Genomic DNA, 18,058 nt, shown 5'->3' with positions numbered 1-18,058 from the left:
TGACAAGAGGCAAGGAATAGTGGTAGTATTCACAGTGCCTGTATTTAGGGATGGGGTTGAACATCCAGAGAGGTTGTGCAATCTCTGACTTTGGCGACACTGGAAACGCAAGCAGACAAGGTTCAAAGCCAGCCCTGTTTTGAGGAGGTTACACCAGAGTTTCTTTCCAACCCAAATATTTATATGATGCTGAAGAAAAAACAAAGCAACCTACACTTGTAAGGTACAGGCAACAGCACAGGCAACACACACCAACATGGACCTGTAATAAAGAACTGCCCTCACGTTATTATACCAAACAGCCTTTCTGAATAATTTAAATAAAACCACAGCAAGACCTACAATGGAGGCATGGAAAATAATACCTCTTACTAACTGGGAGCCAAATTTCCTTCACTTAGCTTCCATTCTCTTCCTTAAAAGCTGCATGGAAGCTCTAAACTTGCAATTTCATCCCACCATTTTTTCCATTACATAATTCTGAGTGTAAATAGGACTGCAATAGGATGTGGCCAGGGCTCAGTGTTAGGCCCAACTCCTACTCCTGGCACTAAGATGGACCAATTGCACACAAATTATGTAAAGATGAAACTGCAGCTCTTTTTAAAGACTTCAGCATGTATATACACACAGATGGGGAGCTGCATTTGCCTGAAGGAGGGAAAAGCTCTGCATAAAAATAAATATTTGTACAAAATTACACCATTCTTTCTGCTTTTTCAGAAAAGGGGGGTGCACTTATTACACATTGGGTTATTCTAACATGGAGGTTGGTGAGCTTGCCTGGTATGGATATTAACTGAAAGTGCTATTGCAGTCCCAATTTGATACTTGAGTATACTTGAGATACTTCAAGTGAGACATCATAGAATCATAGAATAGTTAGGGTTGGAAAGGACCTCAAGATCCTTTCCCTGCCATGGGCAGGGACACCTCACACTAAACCATATCACCCAAGGCTTCATCCAACCTGGCCTTGAACACCACCAGGGATGGAGCATTCACAACTTCCTTGGGCAACCCATTCCAGCACCTCACCACCCTAACAGTAAAGAACTTCTTCTTTATATCCAATCTAAACCTCCCCTGTTCAAGTTTTAACCCGTTTACCCCTTGTCCTGTCACTACAGTCCTTAATGAAGAGTCCCTCACCAGCATCCCTGTAGGCCCCCTTCAGATACTGGAAGGCTGCTATGAGGTCTCCATGCAGCCTTCTCTTCTCCAGGCTGAACAGACCCAACTTCATCAGCCTGTCTTCATATGGGAGGTGCTCCATCCCCCTGATCATCCTCGTGGCCCTCCTCTGGACTTGTTCCAACAGTTCCATGTCCTTTTTATGTTGAGGACACCAGAACTGCACACAATAGTCCAAGTGAGGTCTCACAAGAGCAGAGTAGAGGGGCAGGATCACCTCCTTTGACCTGCTGGTCATGCTTCTTTTGATGCAGCCCAGGATACAGTTGGCTTTCTGGGCTGTAAGCGCACACTGAAGCTGGTTCATATTCAGTTTCTCATTGACCAACACCCCCAAGTCCTTCTCCACAGGGCTGCTCTGAATCTCCTCCCTGCCCAACCTGCAGCTGTGCCTGGGATTGCTCCCACCCAGGTGTAGGACCTTACACTTGTCATGGTTAAACTTCATGAGGTTGGCATCACCCCACCTCACAAGTGTGTCAAGGTCCCTCTGGATGGCATTCCTTCCCTCCAGCGTATCAACAGAACCACACAGCTTGGTGTCATTGGCAAACTTGCTGAGGGCACACTCAATTCCATTGTCCATGTCATCGACAAAGGTGTTGAACAAGACCGGTCCAAACACCCACCCCCGAGGGACACCACTCATTACTGGTCTCCAGCTGGACATTGAGCCATTGACCACAACTCTTTGCGTGCAGCCATCCAGCCAGTTCTTTATCCACAGAGTGGTCCATCCACCAAATTGATGTCTCTCCAATTTAGAGACAAGGATGTTGTGTGGGACAGTGTCAAATGCTTTGCACAAATCCAGGTAGATGACATAGATCATCACAGTTGTTGGACATGTGTTTGCTCATTAATTAAGATTTTAACTACCAGATTGTTCAGGAAGAAACTCTGGGGACTCCTGCTACCACTGCTGCAGTCCAGGCAACAGCAGACTGTATGGGCCCCATGTGAGTGTGGAAAAGCGAAGGTGAGCTGAACCGCTGTGCCTGGCACACAGCAGGAGGAAGATGCCATGCCAGAAGTGCTGTTTCTACATGAAGTCCCTCCAAGTGATTGCTGTACTCGAAAAGGCAATTGCAAAAGGATCACAGAATCATAGAATGCTTTGAATTGGAAGGGACCTTAAAGCTCACTCAGTTCCAGCCCCCCTGCCAAGGGCAGGGACACCTTCCACTAGAGCAGGTTGTTCCAAGCCCCATCCTACCTGGCTTTGAACACTGCCAGGGATGGGGCAGCCACAGCTTCTCTGGGCAACCTGTGCCAGCGCCTCAGCACCCTCACAGGGAAGAACTTCTTATCTAATCTCAATCTCCCTTCTGTCAGTTTGAAGCCATTCCCCCTTGTCCCATCCTTACAGGCCCTTGTCAAAAGCCCCTCTCTAGCTTTGCTGTCAGCCCCTTCAGGCACTGGAAGCTGCTCTCAGGGCCCCCCAGAGCCATCTCTTCTCCATGCTGAACCAGCCCAGCTCTCTCCACATTCTCCACAGCAGAGGTGCTCCAGCCCTCTGAGCATCTTCATGGCCTCCTCTGGACAAGGTCGAGCAGGTCCACTATGAACTGTTCAGTCAGACTAAATTTTCCAAGGCATTTAATTGAATTTGGAGGGGAACAGATTAACAATTTTACCATGCCACCCTGGGGCTGGGTCTGCAGCGAACGTCTGTTTAGTTTTGGTAGTAACAATTTATGCAAATAAATCAGTAAAAATACTGCAGTTTCACAACTGTTGCAGCTACCCCAGTGCCTGGGCCCTCCTCCTGCTGCTGGTTTTCCTCTGTTGCTTCATAAATGTCCCAGTAATGACTTTGAAAAATAGATGCGCATTGGCGAGGGGAAGGGTGGCAGCGCATGGGACACGGACGGCATGTTCTCGGCATCGCCCATGCCCGCGTTTCTGCTGAGTTTAATGGAATTATCTGTGCATGCGAATGCTTGCAGGATTAGTGCCATAGCTTGGAGGGGCAGGGCAGGGAAGTGATATGTGATGTATTCAGTCCTCCTTACTGCAAGGGTCTGAGGATATGAAGATACAGGGTCAGAGGTTGTGCTCTCTTACGAGAAAACCTCCAAGTTTTCAGGCATGCCTGTCCGTCCTTTAGGTCGCAAATGTGACAGCTGCAAGTTTGGGTAACTTTAAATGAAATTTAATAGAGAATCACAGTCAGGTTTGAGTTGGAAGGAACCTTAAAGCTCATCCATTTCCAACCCCTCTGCCACAGGCAGGGGCACCTTCCAACAGACCAGGTCGCTCCATGCCTTGTCCAGCCTGGCCTTGGACACTGCCAGGGATGGGGCAGCTGCAGCTTCTCTGGGCACCCTGTGCCAGTGCCTCATAGTAACTTCTCCCCAATATCTAATCTGTACCTCCCCTCCGTCAGGTTAAAGCCTTGTCCTACCCCTGCAGGCCCTTGTCAAAAGGCCCTCTCCACCCTTCTTGTCAGCCCCTTTACACCCGGGAGCCGCTCTCAGGTCTCCCTGCGGCCCCCTCCAGCCCCGCTCCCATGCTGTGTGCTTCCGCGCTGCCCGGCACCCGGGATCAGGGCGGGATGCACCAACCACCGCCAGGCGGGCACGGGCGGGGACGGGAGAGCACCACGTGACAGGCGGTGGAGGGGGGGCAGGAGAAGGAGCCGCGGTCACGTGCCAGCGGTAGTGTGGGCGGGGTCCACGGCGCTGCTCGCGGGAGGGCGGGGCCAAGCGGATGACCTTCCGGGTGCTGGGGAGGCGGGGCGTGTGACGTAATTCCGCTTCCGCCTGGACGTCGGGGTGGCGGTGGTGGTGCTGCGGGCCGCCGCCTGCTGCCTCGCTCCTGGCCTGAGCCGCTCCGCCCGCACAGGTACCCCCTGCCCGGGCCGGCCCCGGCGGCAGGGAGCGAGGGGGGCCACACCGGTGCGGAGGGGAGGGAGGGAGGAGTGGGAAGGGAGGGGGCTTCATCCCACACCTCCGCGGCGGGGCCGTCCCCGGGGTCCGCCGGGCCGCAGCTGGCTCTGCACGCTGCCTCTCCCAGCCTTGCTGGGCTGGTGGTGTGGTGCCGGGCGTCGCCGGCCTCGAGTGAGTGGTGGAAACCTGTCTTCCCCTCCTGGGGACTCGCCGCTTGGGGCAGGTACATCGGCCCGAGGTACCGGTGGTCGCCTGACGACTACTGCCGCTTTCCGTTACCTCGGGCGGCCTCCGCTGGCGGCTACAGAGCAGAGAAGGCTCGTTTATAGCGGATCCTGGTTTACTGTGTGTAAAGGTTGAAGCCGTAACAGTCCTGACTGGGTAAAATATCTTTGCTTGTTTTTATGGTCGTAATCCATAAAAGAGCGTGTATCGGATTTTAAGTGACTTTTTAACTTAAAAGCTCTTAACTAAAAGGGTCTCAGGCAAGTGAGATTTTAATGGTTTATCTTATAAAGTCCATTTTATCAAATGTTAATACACTTCGGGTTGCTGTCTTAATGGGAAAGCTAGTGCTGTGTGGTACAACGGGCACATTGCACTGAGAGATAACTAATTATCTGCCAGGTTTTGTGTCTGACAGCTGTTTCTAGGTGAATCCCATGGAAAACTTTGTTGATCTGATGCTGTTCAATACCTTATTGTCAGTGGATGTAAGAGCAAAGGTAGTTTTTATTTTATTTTTGTTAAATAAAACTGCCCCCTCGCCAGACCTGTGGAAACCAATGGCTGTTACAAAGCTTGTGGTAAATATCAGGCCAGTCCTAGGCAGCAGCACTTATATTCTTAAAACTTGAGTTCATTCTACCAGCACCAAATCAAGATGTGAAAGATGTCAGCTTTATCCATAAAGAGAAATTTTGTCCTGAAAAACAGTTACCCTGGAAAAGAGCTTCTGTTAAGGAGCAGAAAGGTGTGTGGTTTGGTTAGTCACTGTTGAGACTAAAACTCAAATAGGAGACACAGCTTTGATCTTTTCATTGTGAGGGAGAGCAACATGCTAAAAGTCCTGCAGTGAAGTTGTTTCCTAGTCACTCACACTTGGGGTCAGTATGCTTATTCCATCAAGAACAAATACAGATAACTCAGCTGATAATTCCTAGGTATAAAGTTATGGTAGGAGGAGGATACAGGTATTCTTTAAATTGCTTTTCTAGCTAGTTCAGGCAGACTTCAGAAGAACTGGTAATTAGAAGCTAAAGCTATAAATGAGAAATAAAGCACACTTTTAAAAACGAGGGTAACACAATGAAAATAGGTTCCATAGCTCTCAAGAAAGTATAAAGGCACCTGTAGAAGGTAAATTTTCATTATTCTGAGCTGTTCCTGGACCAATATCTTTTGCAAGATCCACAGAGTAGGATGGTGTGGACAGGAGTAGAGACTGTGTTCTGCACTGATTTTCTATCACAGCTGGCCCGTGAACAAACTGACTTAAAAGTGATGTATGTCTGCTTCTTTGGAGCCATCTGCTTGTGATGTGGTGACCATCTGAAGGGATTAGGTCTGGTCTTGGTAGGGAAGCAGCTGTGAAACTGAATGGCCTGTCATGAGTAGAAAACTGGAACAGATTACAGTTCCGTATGGCTTTGTATATTATAGGTCTTGGAAGCTGAAAAGACATCTATACTGAAGACTTCTTTTTTTTCTGGCAGTTGATAATTTATAGCAAATGCAACATTTTGGTTGCCAGTATTAATTAAATCTGTCCTGAAAAATCTGACAACTAAAAATCTGATTTAGGTCATTTTTGTCAGTCAAAACAGACATAGGAAACAGCAGGAAGATCATAAAATCTCACATTGATACTAATGATGCAACTGTTGGTTTAGTTTTCTTTTCCCCTTCAGTGTCTTTACCAATTGCCTTTATTCTCCCAAGAAATAAACATGTAGGTCAGACTAAATGTTTGCATGTAGGTACCTAAGTGCATCAGTGCAGCTGCTGGGAAGGCTTTAAAGACAGAGAAAGGCAGTGATAAAATGTTGATGCTTGGAAGGTAGAAGCTGCAGAAATTTACATATTTTAGAAAACATTTAGAAGCTGTCAAAGATTTGGTCTCTTCCATTTTATCTGTACAGCTATGTTGGGTAGTTGTATTTATGTGGGCAGAAATCTTGTTGTAGATGAGGTTATGCTGGTAGGTATTAGTCATGTTAGAGTGACAAAAGAACCTCTTTGCTGATAGAGCCATGCCACCCAGTGGAAATGCAGCAAAGCCTGTTGCATCTAGAAAGCATTTTTCAGTGCTTGAAAGATGATCTTGGAGACAGGAACTAAATCTGGCACATCAACTGTTGCAAGAATGTCATACAACTCAAAAATGAAAGCGGTTGATGCTTAGTTTTGGATAGCTTGAGTAAAAGAAAGTGTTTTGGACAGCGCTTTTAACAAGGGTCTCTAAGGACTAATGATGGATAGAAGCCAAGAAAGGCAAGAACATGGGGGAAAAAATGCTGCTACATCCATCAGTTTCAGTTGGGCTGGATGTGATCAAAGTGTTTAGAGCTTAAAAATCCACTGTGGAGCTATTTTGCTGCAGAAGCTGTTCAGTAGGACAGATTTAGCATGCCACACGTAGCGCCACACTTCCAGAAATGGGCTTTTCACAGACCTCTCTGAAAACCACCGGTTGCTCTTGAATGCTGTTGGTAGAACTAGCCTGACACTGCTGTGTGAGGAGTGCTTCCAAACCTTTTTCCAGCCTGTGGTGTGGAGCTAGCAGGCTTGCTTGTCTCACGTACCTGCTGTTAATTTTTGGGAGCAGCTCATGGGCATCCAGGAGGCCTTGGCCTGTCTGAAGAATCTGCTGTGTGTGGTTTGTGGGTAGGTGCAGTGGAAGTCCTTCATGTCTTCTCATTACTCTTCAGGATAAAGGATGAGAGAGATTCTGCTTCTAGATGCCTTTTTTTTCCTTGCAGATGTCTTTCATCTTGCTCTCTTCATTGCTTTAGTTCTGTACTTCTGGCCATATGTGTTTCAGAGGGGGCTGAGCAGTGGTGCCCTGACCAGCAATCCAGAGCTGGCAAGGAGCTGGCAGGCTCTGTGCTTCTGGAAAGCAGGGATGTTTCCAGGGGCCATAGCTTCAGAATACAAAGGAAATCTTATCTTAGAGCACAGTGGATGCTAGCAGGACTTCATTTTGAATGCTGCCATATCTGTAGTCTTTCTGTACCCTGCCAAAATACTTAGATTCCTGAACCCTCCTTCTTCCAGTCACTTTCTCATCCCCCAACTCCAGGAAAGAGTAATTAGAAGTAGAGTTTAAGTGTGTCAAAACAGATGTCTGTGATATTGGCTCTTCTCTGCTTGTATCAGTGCTTGTGCAGTGCTGCTCTTGGAAGGCTTCAGCAGGAAATGGGCATCCATTTGTTTACTGAGTCTAAAATTCTAGTCAAGGCACAATTCAGTGCATTTTTCTAAAATCTTGAGCCCACATGTGACCAGCTGGGGACTTTTAGTTACTTGGAGGTCTTCTGTCTGACAGTGACTCCAATCTGTGAGCATGTGAATGCCTTGGGTAAGACTTCCCAATGTAATTTATATTTCCTTAAGGTTTTGACTAAAATTCCTTATACTAGTGTTGAACAACTTGAATATATATTCTAGATTTAAGTACAAATTAGTTCATATGTTGTCTGAATGTGTCTAATGGTAATTTCAGGGGGGTTTTATTAAACTAAGGCAGCAGCACCCAGACTAAATGTATGTTTAAAACTGTCCCTGAAGTAGGCCATCCTGTCTGCAAGAGGATCCTTGACATGCTTGGCATTGACTCAGTTATGCCAAATGTTGCCAACAAATGTTGTTCTTGTCTGCTTGCGAAAGTAAAAAAGCCAGTAAATCTCATTATAAGATATGCCTAACTATGATTTTTTTTCCGTAAGTCATGCAGCAGAATTGTGCCATAAAAATTAAGGAAACAAATACTCAGAAATTATTTGCTGACAAATATTGGGAATATTTGTTGATATTGATGAGCAGGCCTGCTTCAGCTGTGTACATCCACTGCTTTGACTTGAATTTACTACTCCCTGTCGCTTTTTTGAAAGATCATGGGATTTTCTTCTGAGTTTTGCTTTAGGCCTGTTTCCTTTCTCCCTTCTCTTCCTTGTTGCATATATTCCAACTTCTTCTCTTGGCTTTTTTCACTGTCTTGTAGGTCTGTATTTCGAGGGGTCTTACCCCATCTCTCTATCTGCCTAAAGAAAGGCTGATTCTCTTGGTCTGATTTGGTGTTGCTAACCTGTTTGGGGGTTTTTGTTTTGCTTATGAATACATTTGCATGTGCACTTATGTAAAAAAGTTATTGTATGTTGTAGGTTAGATTAAATAGCTTCTGTGTCTGTACAGGTAAACTGAAAAACAGTGACACTAAGAAGCACATATCAACTTCTGATTATTACTGAACATGCAAAAACTAATGAACTCTTAACATAAGAGGTATCTGTTGAAGACAAATTCTGCTTTTTCTGGTAGATATCTCTCAGATGGCTGAGCTATTAACAACAGGAATAGAAACCACTTTCCTGCTGTTTGTTTCTCAACTTGAAACAAAAACAGGGTTCCAGATAAATGAGTATCTCATCTGATACAAAGTTTCAAATGTTTGTGCTTGTATGGATTTGATTGGTGGACCAACTGATGAATAGTTATCTGGGTAGTCACACTCTTAAGCATTTTGGTCAACAGCTTGATGTCTAGGTGGAGACAGTGATGAGTAGCATTCCTTAGAGGTCGCTACTGGGGTCGCAGCTGTTTAATGTCTTTGTCGGGCACAGTGGGATCAAATGTACCCTCAGCAATTTTGTCAACACCAACAAGCAGTGTGGTGCAGTTGACATGCTAGAGGGAGGGAATGGCATTCAGTGGGACCTGGACAGGATGGAGAGGTAGGCCTGTGTGAACCTTGTTAAGTTCAACAAGGCCAAGTGTAAGACTGCATCAAAAGCAGTGTGACCAGCAGTTCGAAGGAGGTGATTTTTCTAGCTTCTGCTCTGCTCCTGTGAGACCCCACCTGCAGTACTGCATCCAGCTCTGGGGCCCCCAACATAAGGAGGATATGGATGTGATGGAGCAAGTCCAGAGGAAGCCATGAAGATGCTCTGGGGCTGGAGCACTTCTGCTGTGGAGACAGGCTGAGATAGCTGGGCTTGTTCAGCCTGGAGAAGAGAAGCCTTCAGGAAGACTTTAGAACAGCTTCCAGAGCCAAGAGGGGCTTCTGACAAGGGCCTGTAGAGATAGGACAAGGGGGAATGGCTTTAAACTGACAGAGGAGAGGTTTAGATTAGATATTAGGGAGAAGTTTTCACTGTAAGCCACTGGCAAAGGCTGTCCAGAGAAGCTGTGGCTGCCCCATCCCTGTCAGCATTCAAGGCCAGGTTGGATGGGGCTTGGAGCAACCTGGTCTAGTGGAAGGTGTCCCTGCATGTGGCAGGGGATTGGAACTGTGTGGTCTTTAAGGTCCCTTCCAGTCCAGACTATTCTGTGATCCTATTATTTGTATTTCTTAAAAGGCTTATTTAAATTATAAGGTGTATCTTGAGAAGTTCACTGTGTTTCCGCAGGAGTCTGGGTTGCTCAGTTTAGTCATAAATAACTTGAGAAATGAGATGAGCAGTGTCTTATTGATGCGAAGCCATTCAGAAAAGTTAGGATTAGGTCATAAAATGGCAGATATAATTCAGTGTCGATAAATCTAATGTAATGTAGAGTAGATAAATATAGACTGGTGCATATAATTTCATATGTAACATGATGGGCTGACCCTTAACACCAAGGAATGAAAGACGGCTGCTAAAACGTAAGTTCCATAGCAATCAAAAAGCAGATGAAACAGTAAGAAGCATGAGGAAGAGAACAGGAGACAAACTAGAGCATAATTATGAAACTGTATAAAACAGTGGTTATCCCACATCTTGAATTCTCTATGGTTCTTTCTTGTCAGTCATCTCAAAAGATACAGAAGAATTGGAAAAGACTCAAAAAGGCACAGTCAGAATAATCAAAGGTATGGAATAGCTGCTGTTCACGGGTCACTGAAAAATAGCTCAGCCTCAGAGAAGGAACAGCTGAAAGAAAATGATAAAAATCTGTAGAATAATCATCAGCACAAGCAGGGTGGGTAGGAATAGACTTACTGATTCCTCAGCTGCAAGAGTGAAGGAGCAACATCTGAAACTAGTAAGATCCAGGTACAGAACAAAAAAGAAGGTGCCTTTTTGTGTAACAAATAGCAACTCTGTGGACTTCTTTGCCAATGGATGTTGTAGCTGGAAGCAGGGAAACTAGATGTGTTGGTGGAAAATAACTTATCTGAGGATTGTTATTTTATAGAAATTGCCTTCAGCTTCAGGAGTGTCCGAGTTTGGCATCATTGAAGTACTGGGATGTCATCCCTGTTCTCATTCTTCACTACTAGTCATTGTTGAAGATAAAATGGGATGCTGAGCTAAATGGGCCTTTGTTCTGATTCTCTGCTGTCCTAAGATTAGGAAATTGTACCAATAGCAATAAACTTACAAAACAGTTTCAGAGAAGACTAGTTTATATGTGTGTTATTTGCATTATGTAATTTATAATCTAATGGAGCTCATAAACCCATTTGTCACAGGCTATCTGCACAAACCTCCATCCCTGAGACCAATCTCTGTGTTAAAAGGTCTTCACTATCAAGAAGGAAAAACAAAGATAGATTTATGTGGGGGTCTACTTGGCACAGTAGTATTTGTACTCTTAGTTTATTTAGTATTTTTCCTTTTCTTATGTTCCTCTCTGTCTCCTACACTCTCCCCTAAAACCTTCTGGCTGCACTAGGGCATGTCCACCTATTTCACCTGCTCCTGGCCATCCTTTTAACAGTCCTTCACCTTTAGTCAGTATTTCTTGTCAGTCGGTCAAACTGAATATACCTTCAGCTGCCCTTTTGTATGGCTAAGGAGGATTGATAAAGCCAGTCAGTGTTCATTGAGATGAAGCTCTGGAAAGCTCTTAAGTGCAGTAGTTGCTTTCATGGAAAGACAGCACCTGACTCATTGGTCCCTATTTTCAGTATTTCTTGTAAATTCAGGTATGCATTAATGACACCTTTGCTATGTCTATGTTAAGTTTTGCTGGAAACAGTGAATGTGAATAAGAGCATGCACTATCTTTGGTGTGTTCTGAAATGGAGAATAAAGCACCAGCAAACTATATTCTTTATTTCTAACAATAGGATCTGTGTGGGGATTTAATCATGTTTTGTTTTAGAAGCATTAACTTTATCTGCAGCAGCCTGCCTTACCTTTTCTGAGCCCCAATTTAGAGAAGACCTTGAATACTTACTTGCCAGGCATCACTGTCTGGGCAGGCTTCCTGCTTGGTTTAAATACCTTAAAGAATTTTTCTTAATGTAATGTGACCCATTTACATTGTGTCATTCCTGTTTGACATGAGACAGGTAGAGGCTGAAGATTGGCCTTTTCATGAGAATTTTATCAAGAGGGAAGTATTTGGGTAGCACACATCTCTATGGGTCAGTCATTTAAACAAAGCCACTGCTAAGAGGTGCTCTCAGTTCAACACTTACTGTGGTTTAAATGATACAAATGTAGAGTTTGTCTCTAATTGTTGGTTGAAATACTGTTTTGTTTTCAACAATTTTAACTTTTGTCTTACCTTAATTTTCAGAAAAATGTCTGGAACCGATGATTTTTCGGTAAGTAGCAGTTTTTCTTTCCTGAAGACCAGCCAGTTGGTTACTTCATTCTAAAAGTTGACATACATTCTCAAGAAGAAGGGGAGCTTACAGTTGAGAGGTTATTTCCTCTGTACTGCAGCTGTGATATTTTCCTTTGGGGTAGATGTAGCAATTTATGGATTAAACGCATGAAACTGCTGGGCACTTCATGGGTTCTTTTCTACTATGATATTAACAAAGGAGTTGTGCTTTAATAGTGTCCAAATAGTTATAATGGCAATCTATAAAAATCCTTTTGGATTTGTGCAAAATTGCTTATTACTCTGTATGGTTGGTCACTTTCTACCATTGGTTTGCTAACTGCAGCATGTCAGAATGCCTCTTTTTCCTTAATGATAGAAGATGCACAAAATAAATGTAATCATCTCCGTGCAGCAGCAAAGAGCTCTTTTCCCATTTTGGCAGCTGAAATATACACACATAGTGGGTGAATGTCTGCAACTAGTAAGTCCAGTAGACATTTTACATTTTCACTGATGCTTTGTTTTTTAGTTGGCAGATGCTTTACCAGATCAGTCTCCTGCTAAAACCTCCAAAGTGAGCAGCACAAAACCTGGTCAGCAACCTGGGCAGCCACCACAGGGTTGGCCAGCTTCAAATCCCTGGAACAACCCAAGCGCTCCCCCTATGGCGCCAACTGGACTGCCACCAAATACGTCCGCTTCCACTATGCCATTTGGACCTCCACCAACAGGAATGTATCCTTCAATGCCCCCTGGACCGCCTGCTCCATTTCCTCCTCCTCCTGGTGGTCCATATCCACCCCCAACTGTGCCAGGTCCTGTCCCACCAGGGCAATATCCTCCACCAAATATGCCCTTTCCAGAGCTTCCAAGACCTTATGGTGGTCCAACAGAGCCAGCTGCACCTCCTGCTCCCGTTGGGCCATGGGGATCCATGCCCTCTGGAGCATGGGGACCAACAATAGGAGGGCAGTATCCTGCACCTAGCATGCCATATCCACCCCCAGGGCCATATTCCGCTCCTACCCAGACTCCAGGGGCCGCGCCAACAGTACCATGGGGTACGGTTCCACCTGGAACATGGGGACCTTCACCGCCAGGTCCATTTCCTCCACCCACAGGATTATATCCAGCTCCAGGACTGTATCCTACGCCCCCTAATCCTTTTCAAGTGCCATCTGGTCCTGCTGGTGCTCCATCAATGCCTAGTGGTCCCCATGTGAGTATTTCGTTTTGGTCTTGAATTACTCTAGAAATGTTACACTTTTAAGTGTGGAAATTCAGTAGCATAAGATCTGTTAGTGCAGGTTAGGAATTTCAGCACATCTGCCTTCTGTAGTCAGTGGAGTAGTAGCCAACTTCTTAAATGCTTAACTAAATATCCTAGAATTATGAAATTACATTAACTTGGGGGGTGTCTAAGCATTACATTACAGTGGTCTTCCACTACTTGGAAAGCCTTCTCTAAAAGGCAAAAGAAAGGTAGGTAGCCTTGTAATAAATTCTGAAAGAGAAAATAGTCTCTGTGATCTAGAGAGATTGCTTCTAGAGGACATACAGAGGGAACACAATCTTATAAGGGTGAATTAAGTTTTAATTAAGAATTTTTGTTACTGAATTAACTGCTCTATGAAAAGCCTGTATTGACCATGAATTATTGTCTCTTACAGCCTTACCGTTGAATACATTCTGGGCAACAAAATACTGTAGTTTTCCACCTTCATCCACTACTTACAGAGATTTTTACAGTTTTTGTTTCAGTAATGTTGGGGGCTATGAAGAATATTTGCCTCTTGTTTGTGCATTTGAGGTATGAAGGAGCAGTTTGCATAAATCTTCTTTGCTCATATGCTGGTATATGGTTTGGTTTAATAAAGTGAATTACAAAGAGCAGAAATAAAACATCTGTAGATCTATATTAGCAAGTATTCCTTGGAAAAATGGGAGCTGCCAAGTAAGAATTACAAGGAGTCAGGCCCAAGGACTTAAAAGTTAATTATTCAATTTCCATGAATGCTTTAAGTCTTGTTGCCAGACTTGTGCTGGTCACTGAATGGATGGATAGTCATATTTTGTCTATTTTCAGGTTGTTCTAAAATGTCAATAAAAAGTGTTTCAAGATTTTAGTCAAGAAATCTAATTTTTCAACATGCTACAGTCATTCAGACTAAAGAGACAGAGCATGGGAACTTGAAGGTTTTCTCAGCATTTTGTATATACTCGAACCTTATTGCTCAGTCTGGGACTACGGAGGAGAAGATACACATTTGAAATACTTGGTCTGACCTGTCAGCACACTGTTCGTGTTCACAAACAGGCATTTATGTGCAAATTAAATAACCTGGATGTGCAGTTAACTTTGAATCAACAAATGTGAGTTTTATGCATGCAAATGAGGACATCATTTTGCCAGTTCTCATTCTGTGGTGGTTGGAAGTTTGGCTTGGTCTATGTAAAGAGAAACTGATTCCCACTTAGGTAAGGTACTTCCCTATTTCTAACCTGGGTTCTAGTCATTTAAAATTTGACTCTGCTGTTGCGTGTTGTAAACTCAGCAGATTTTTTTCAGAGTCCTTGAAAACTGAACTTGAGCATAAAAGATCAAAAAGAAATCCCAATCTGACAATTCCCTTCCCAGCCAGTTTTGGCATGGCATTTAGTTCTGTCAGCTACAAAGATCCTTATTGCCACAGTTGAGAAGGAAGAGGTCTCACTGAAGTTTCCCTGGGTGTTGTAACGGGGAGAGGTCCTCTGTTCTCAGCTACGGTGTCTGCATACCTCACTGAGTAAGTGTAACTTAGGAGTAATTGAATGTCTAGAAGCCTGTGCACTGCTGCGTAGCTGTCTTCCCCCTCTGAAGGGGCACTGCAGTCAGTTTTCATATTCTTGCCATATCTGTGCAAAGTGCATGCAAGGGGCTTGCTGCAATGCTAGTTTAGTGTTACCAAGACACAGAGCCACGTGTCAGTGAGGAGTTCTGGCACTCTTTGTGGTACTTCATAGCCTGGACTCTGATCATGGATGGTTTATTTTATCCCCAGCTGGGGATATCCTAACTTAGCCTTTGTAGGTAGAATTAGGAACAAATTTTGCTTAATATAGTATCTCATTAGGGAGTCTTTGTATCATGGAACTGTGAAAGTGAGGTGATTCTCTTCCAGTACCTTATTGTGGCTTCCTGCATGTGTGTGATGGACTTCTTAAAAACAAATGGGGTGACCTGGTGGTGATGCTTGTTTGTAGTGTAGCATTTATAGAATCATAGATTGGTTTGGGCTGGAAAGGACCTTAAGATCATCTAGTTCCAACCCCCTGCCATGGACAAGGACACCTCACACTGGACCAGTTTTCTGTAAGTTCTGTCCAACCTGGCCTTGAACGCTGCCAGGGATGTAGCATTCACAGCGTCCATGGCAGCCTGTTCCAGTGCCTCACCACACGCAGAGTTATATCTAGCCTAAATCTTCCCTGTTTGAGTTTAAACCCATTACCCCTTGTCCTCTCGATACAGTCCCTGATGAAGAGTCCTTCCCCAGCATCCTTATAGGCCCCCATCAGTTACTGGAAGGCTGCTATGAGGTCTCCACACAGCCTTCTCCAGGCTGAACAGCCCAACTTTCTCAGCCTGTTTTCATATGGGAGGTGCTCCAGTCCCCTGATCATCCTCATGGCCCTCCTCTTTACCTGCTCCAGCAGTTCTGTGTCCTTATGTTGAGGGCACCAGAACTGCACACAATAGTCCAAGTGAGGTCTCATGAGGGTAGAGGGGCAGGATCACTTCCCTTGACCTTCTTTTGGTGCAGCCCAGGTTATGGTTGGTTTCTGGGCTGTGAGTGCACTCTGCTGGGTCATGTCTAGTTTCTCATCAGTCAACACCTCCAAGTCTTCCTTAGGGCTGTTCTGAAATGCTTCTCTGCCCAATGTGTAGCTGTGCCTGGGATTGCCATGACTCGGGTATAGGACCTTGCGCTTCACTTTGAATTTCATAAGATTGGCATTGGTGCACCTCTCAAGCGTGTCAAGGTCCTGCTGGATGGCATCCCTTTATGGCTAAGTCCTGCAATATTTTTGCAGAAGAACGCAGTTAGCTGGTGCTGGTTTACTCTATAAAGTTATGGAAGCTAATAGAAAAGGTATGTGTATTTTTTGTTCTAGAAAGACAATACTGGAGCTGAACAAAAAACTTAAATGTTTCACCTGAAAACTTAGCATCTGTAACTCTAGAAATAGGAGTCGAAAGTGCAAGTCTTCACTAACCTTAAATAAGCCTCAGTTGCCCCCAAACAGACTTGGCTTAGATCTTGGCAAGACTAATTTAAAATTAACATAAGAGAACATTGACTGTACTTGCTCAAGTGCTTTTTTGATACCTGCAGCCTTAGATAATAAATCAATATGATAACAAAACATTTATTCCAAATGAATGGGTCATGCAGTAGCAGCACTCCAGTTCAGAATTACACTGGCTGGATGTCTTTGCAGGGTATGGGAAGAGGTAGGAAAGGATAAAGTGAAAGTAGCAAGTAATGATTTTTGGGAAAGGGGATTTGTAAAAGTAACTAGACTTCTAGGTTCTTCCTGAAATAGGCAGGATTTAGTACTGGAACACTTAGGCTAAAATTCAGTATATATGGGATGTTTTTCAATGTATATTCGTATTTCTTGAGGTCATGGAAACTGTTTCATAACCCCTTTGTTTTTGTGAGCAAAGTTCTTTGCATAGCAGTGAAAAGGGTATACCTGTTAATCTATTGTGTAAAAACTCAAGTTGTCACTATATACCGTGTAGTAACTTTATCACATGTTATGTCAAGTGTGAGCAACTTCTGGCCTGAAGCTTTTGCAATGGAATTTGTACATTTCTATGCCTCATTTGAGTTAAATTGCTGAGAAGTTCGTTTTGACTTGTGCTTTGAGATTGACATACTGCATTTGTTTACAATATGAAATATAAGCAATCACATCTTTAAAGTATAGATTATCACCTGCTGCTGTATTTTCTTTAGATGAAACAAATATTGCTGTATGATAGTGAGAAGCTATAAATACAGGATTTGATATTTTTTTGAAAATGCTGTCACTTTTGTATAAGATTAGACATTAAACGTATTTTCAAGACTGTTGTGTTTACTGTTTTTCACTTACTGCTTTTGACATGCCTGTGTAGACTTTTGCCTTGAATAGTGAAAATAGGACATCCTTGATCTGCAAAGACTGAATATAAAATCAGAATGACTTGACTTTCTGTGAGTGTTTTTCCTCTTCCTTTTGTGATTTTTGCAGCCTGTGTGTAAGGCATATTAAATGTGGATGTGACCATTGCTATCTTGGAGCATGTCAGTCTCAGGTATTGCCTGTTCACAAACTGCCTTGCTAATGAAGAAACCCCACACACTCCTGGTTTTCCTTGCTCTATAGGAGGAATGGGACTTGGTTTTCACCTGTGAAGAGTGTGGTGTGTGTTTTCTCTTGGCTGTGAACAATTCCACTGCTAGACTGACACATTTGGATGTGGTGAGTTACCCACAAACCAATGTTTTCATTCTCTTATCAGGAGTTCAGTGGGATAGGTTGGATAACTATGAGAAACTCCAGGGCTTGGCAGCAAGGTGAACTACAAAGTCTGGGCATTACTCATTGTTACATTGCTGTTCTTCATATATCTTGGCTTGCAGAACAGTTCACACTGGGCTGCCTTTACTCACATCTTCACTCTTTCAGGAAGGAAAAAATGGCAGCAGTGAGCAGTAAAGAGTGGAATTAATCCACTTTAAGGTTAGAAAACAAGCTCCTCTTAGACTGTGCATTGAATTTAATCCTTACATCTGTTACTAGAACAGTACCTATGGCCAATATTTTATCTTAACTTTTGGCTGTGGGACTGTGTGCTCCTCTGGATTCCTCGAATGAATTATTTCTTGCACCTCTTCTGCATTGGTAAAGATGAAGACATGGGAATGTTGATCCAGTTATGTTAATTGCTGACTGCCCTGCAGACCCAAAAATCTGTAATGGAATTTTTGGGAAGGGATCTGCCAAGCAATAGTTACCTACATAATTCTTAGGGGAGTATTTAAAAGTATTCCGGGGTCTTGCAAAGTGGTGACTATATGCATAGTTAGATCTACTGGGTCAGATGTGTTAGTTCTGGTCTACCATTGTGAAGGCAGGTGCTTAGCTCCAGGCAAGTTCTGAACCATTTCTGTGCACAG

The 18,058-nt window shown here is 43.9% G+C and overlaps 1 protein-coding gene across 3 annotated transcripts; it reads left to right on the top strand.

The window, feature by feature from the left end:
* The first annotated feature begins 3,948 nt into the window (after positions 1–3,948).
* MAPK1IP1L (mitogen-activated protein kinase 1 interacting protein 1 like) lies at positions 3,949–13,972 on the top strand. Of its 3 annotated transcripts, none has more exons than XM_034062551.1 (4): positions 3,949–4,041; positions 11,814–11,841; positions 12,376–13,065; positions 13,517–13,972. In XM_034062551.1, the coding sequence occupies exons 2-4, from the start codon at positions 11,818–11,820 to the stop codon at positions 13,526–13,528; spliced, it is 726 nt and encodes a 241-aa protein (XP_033918442.1). In that variant the 5' UTR covers positions 3,949–4,041; positions 11,814–11,817; the 3' UTR covers positions 13,529–13,972. The 3 variants fall into 3 exon arrangements, with proteins under 3 accessions (XP_033918442.1, XP_033918443.1, XP_033918444.1); XM_034062552.1 differs by lacking the exon at positions 3,949–4,041 and adding an exon at positions 4,446–4,466; XM_034062553.1 differs by lacking the exon at positions 3,949–4,041 and adding an exon at positions 4,791–4,810.
* The last annotated feature ends 4,086 nt before the right edge of the window (positions 13,973–18,058 follow it).

Source organism: Melopsittacus undulatus, chromosome 4 (genome assembly GCF_012275295.1).
Source record: "Melopsittacus undulatus isolate bMelUnd1 chromosome 4, bMelUnd1.mat.Z, whole genome shotgun sequence".
Lineage (NCBI taxonomy): Eukaryota > Metazoa > Chordata > Aves > Psittaciformes > Psittaculidae > Melopsittacus > Melopsittacus undulatus.
The sequence above is the reverse complement of the archived record's forward strand: the minus strand, read 5'-3'. Positions and strand labels throughout refer to the sequence as shown.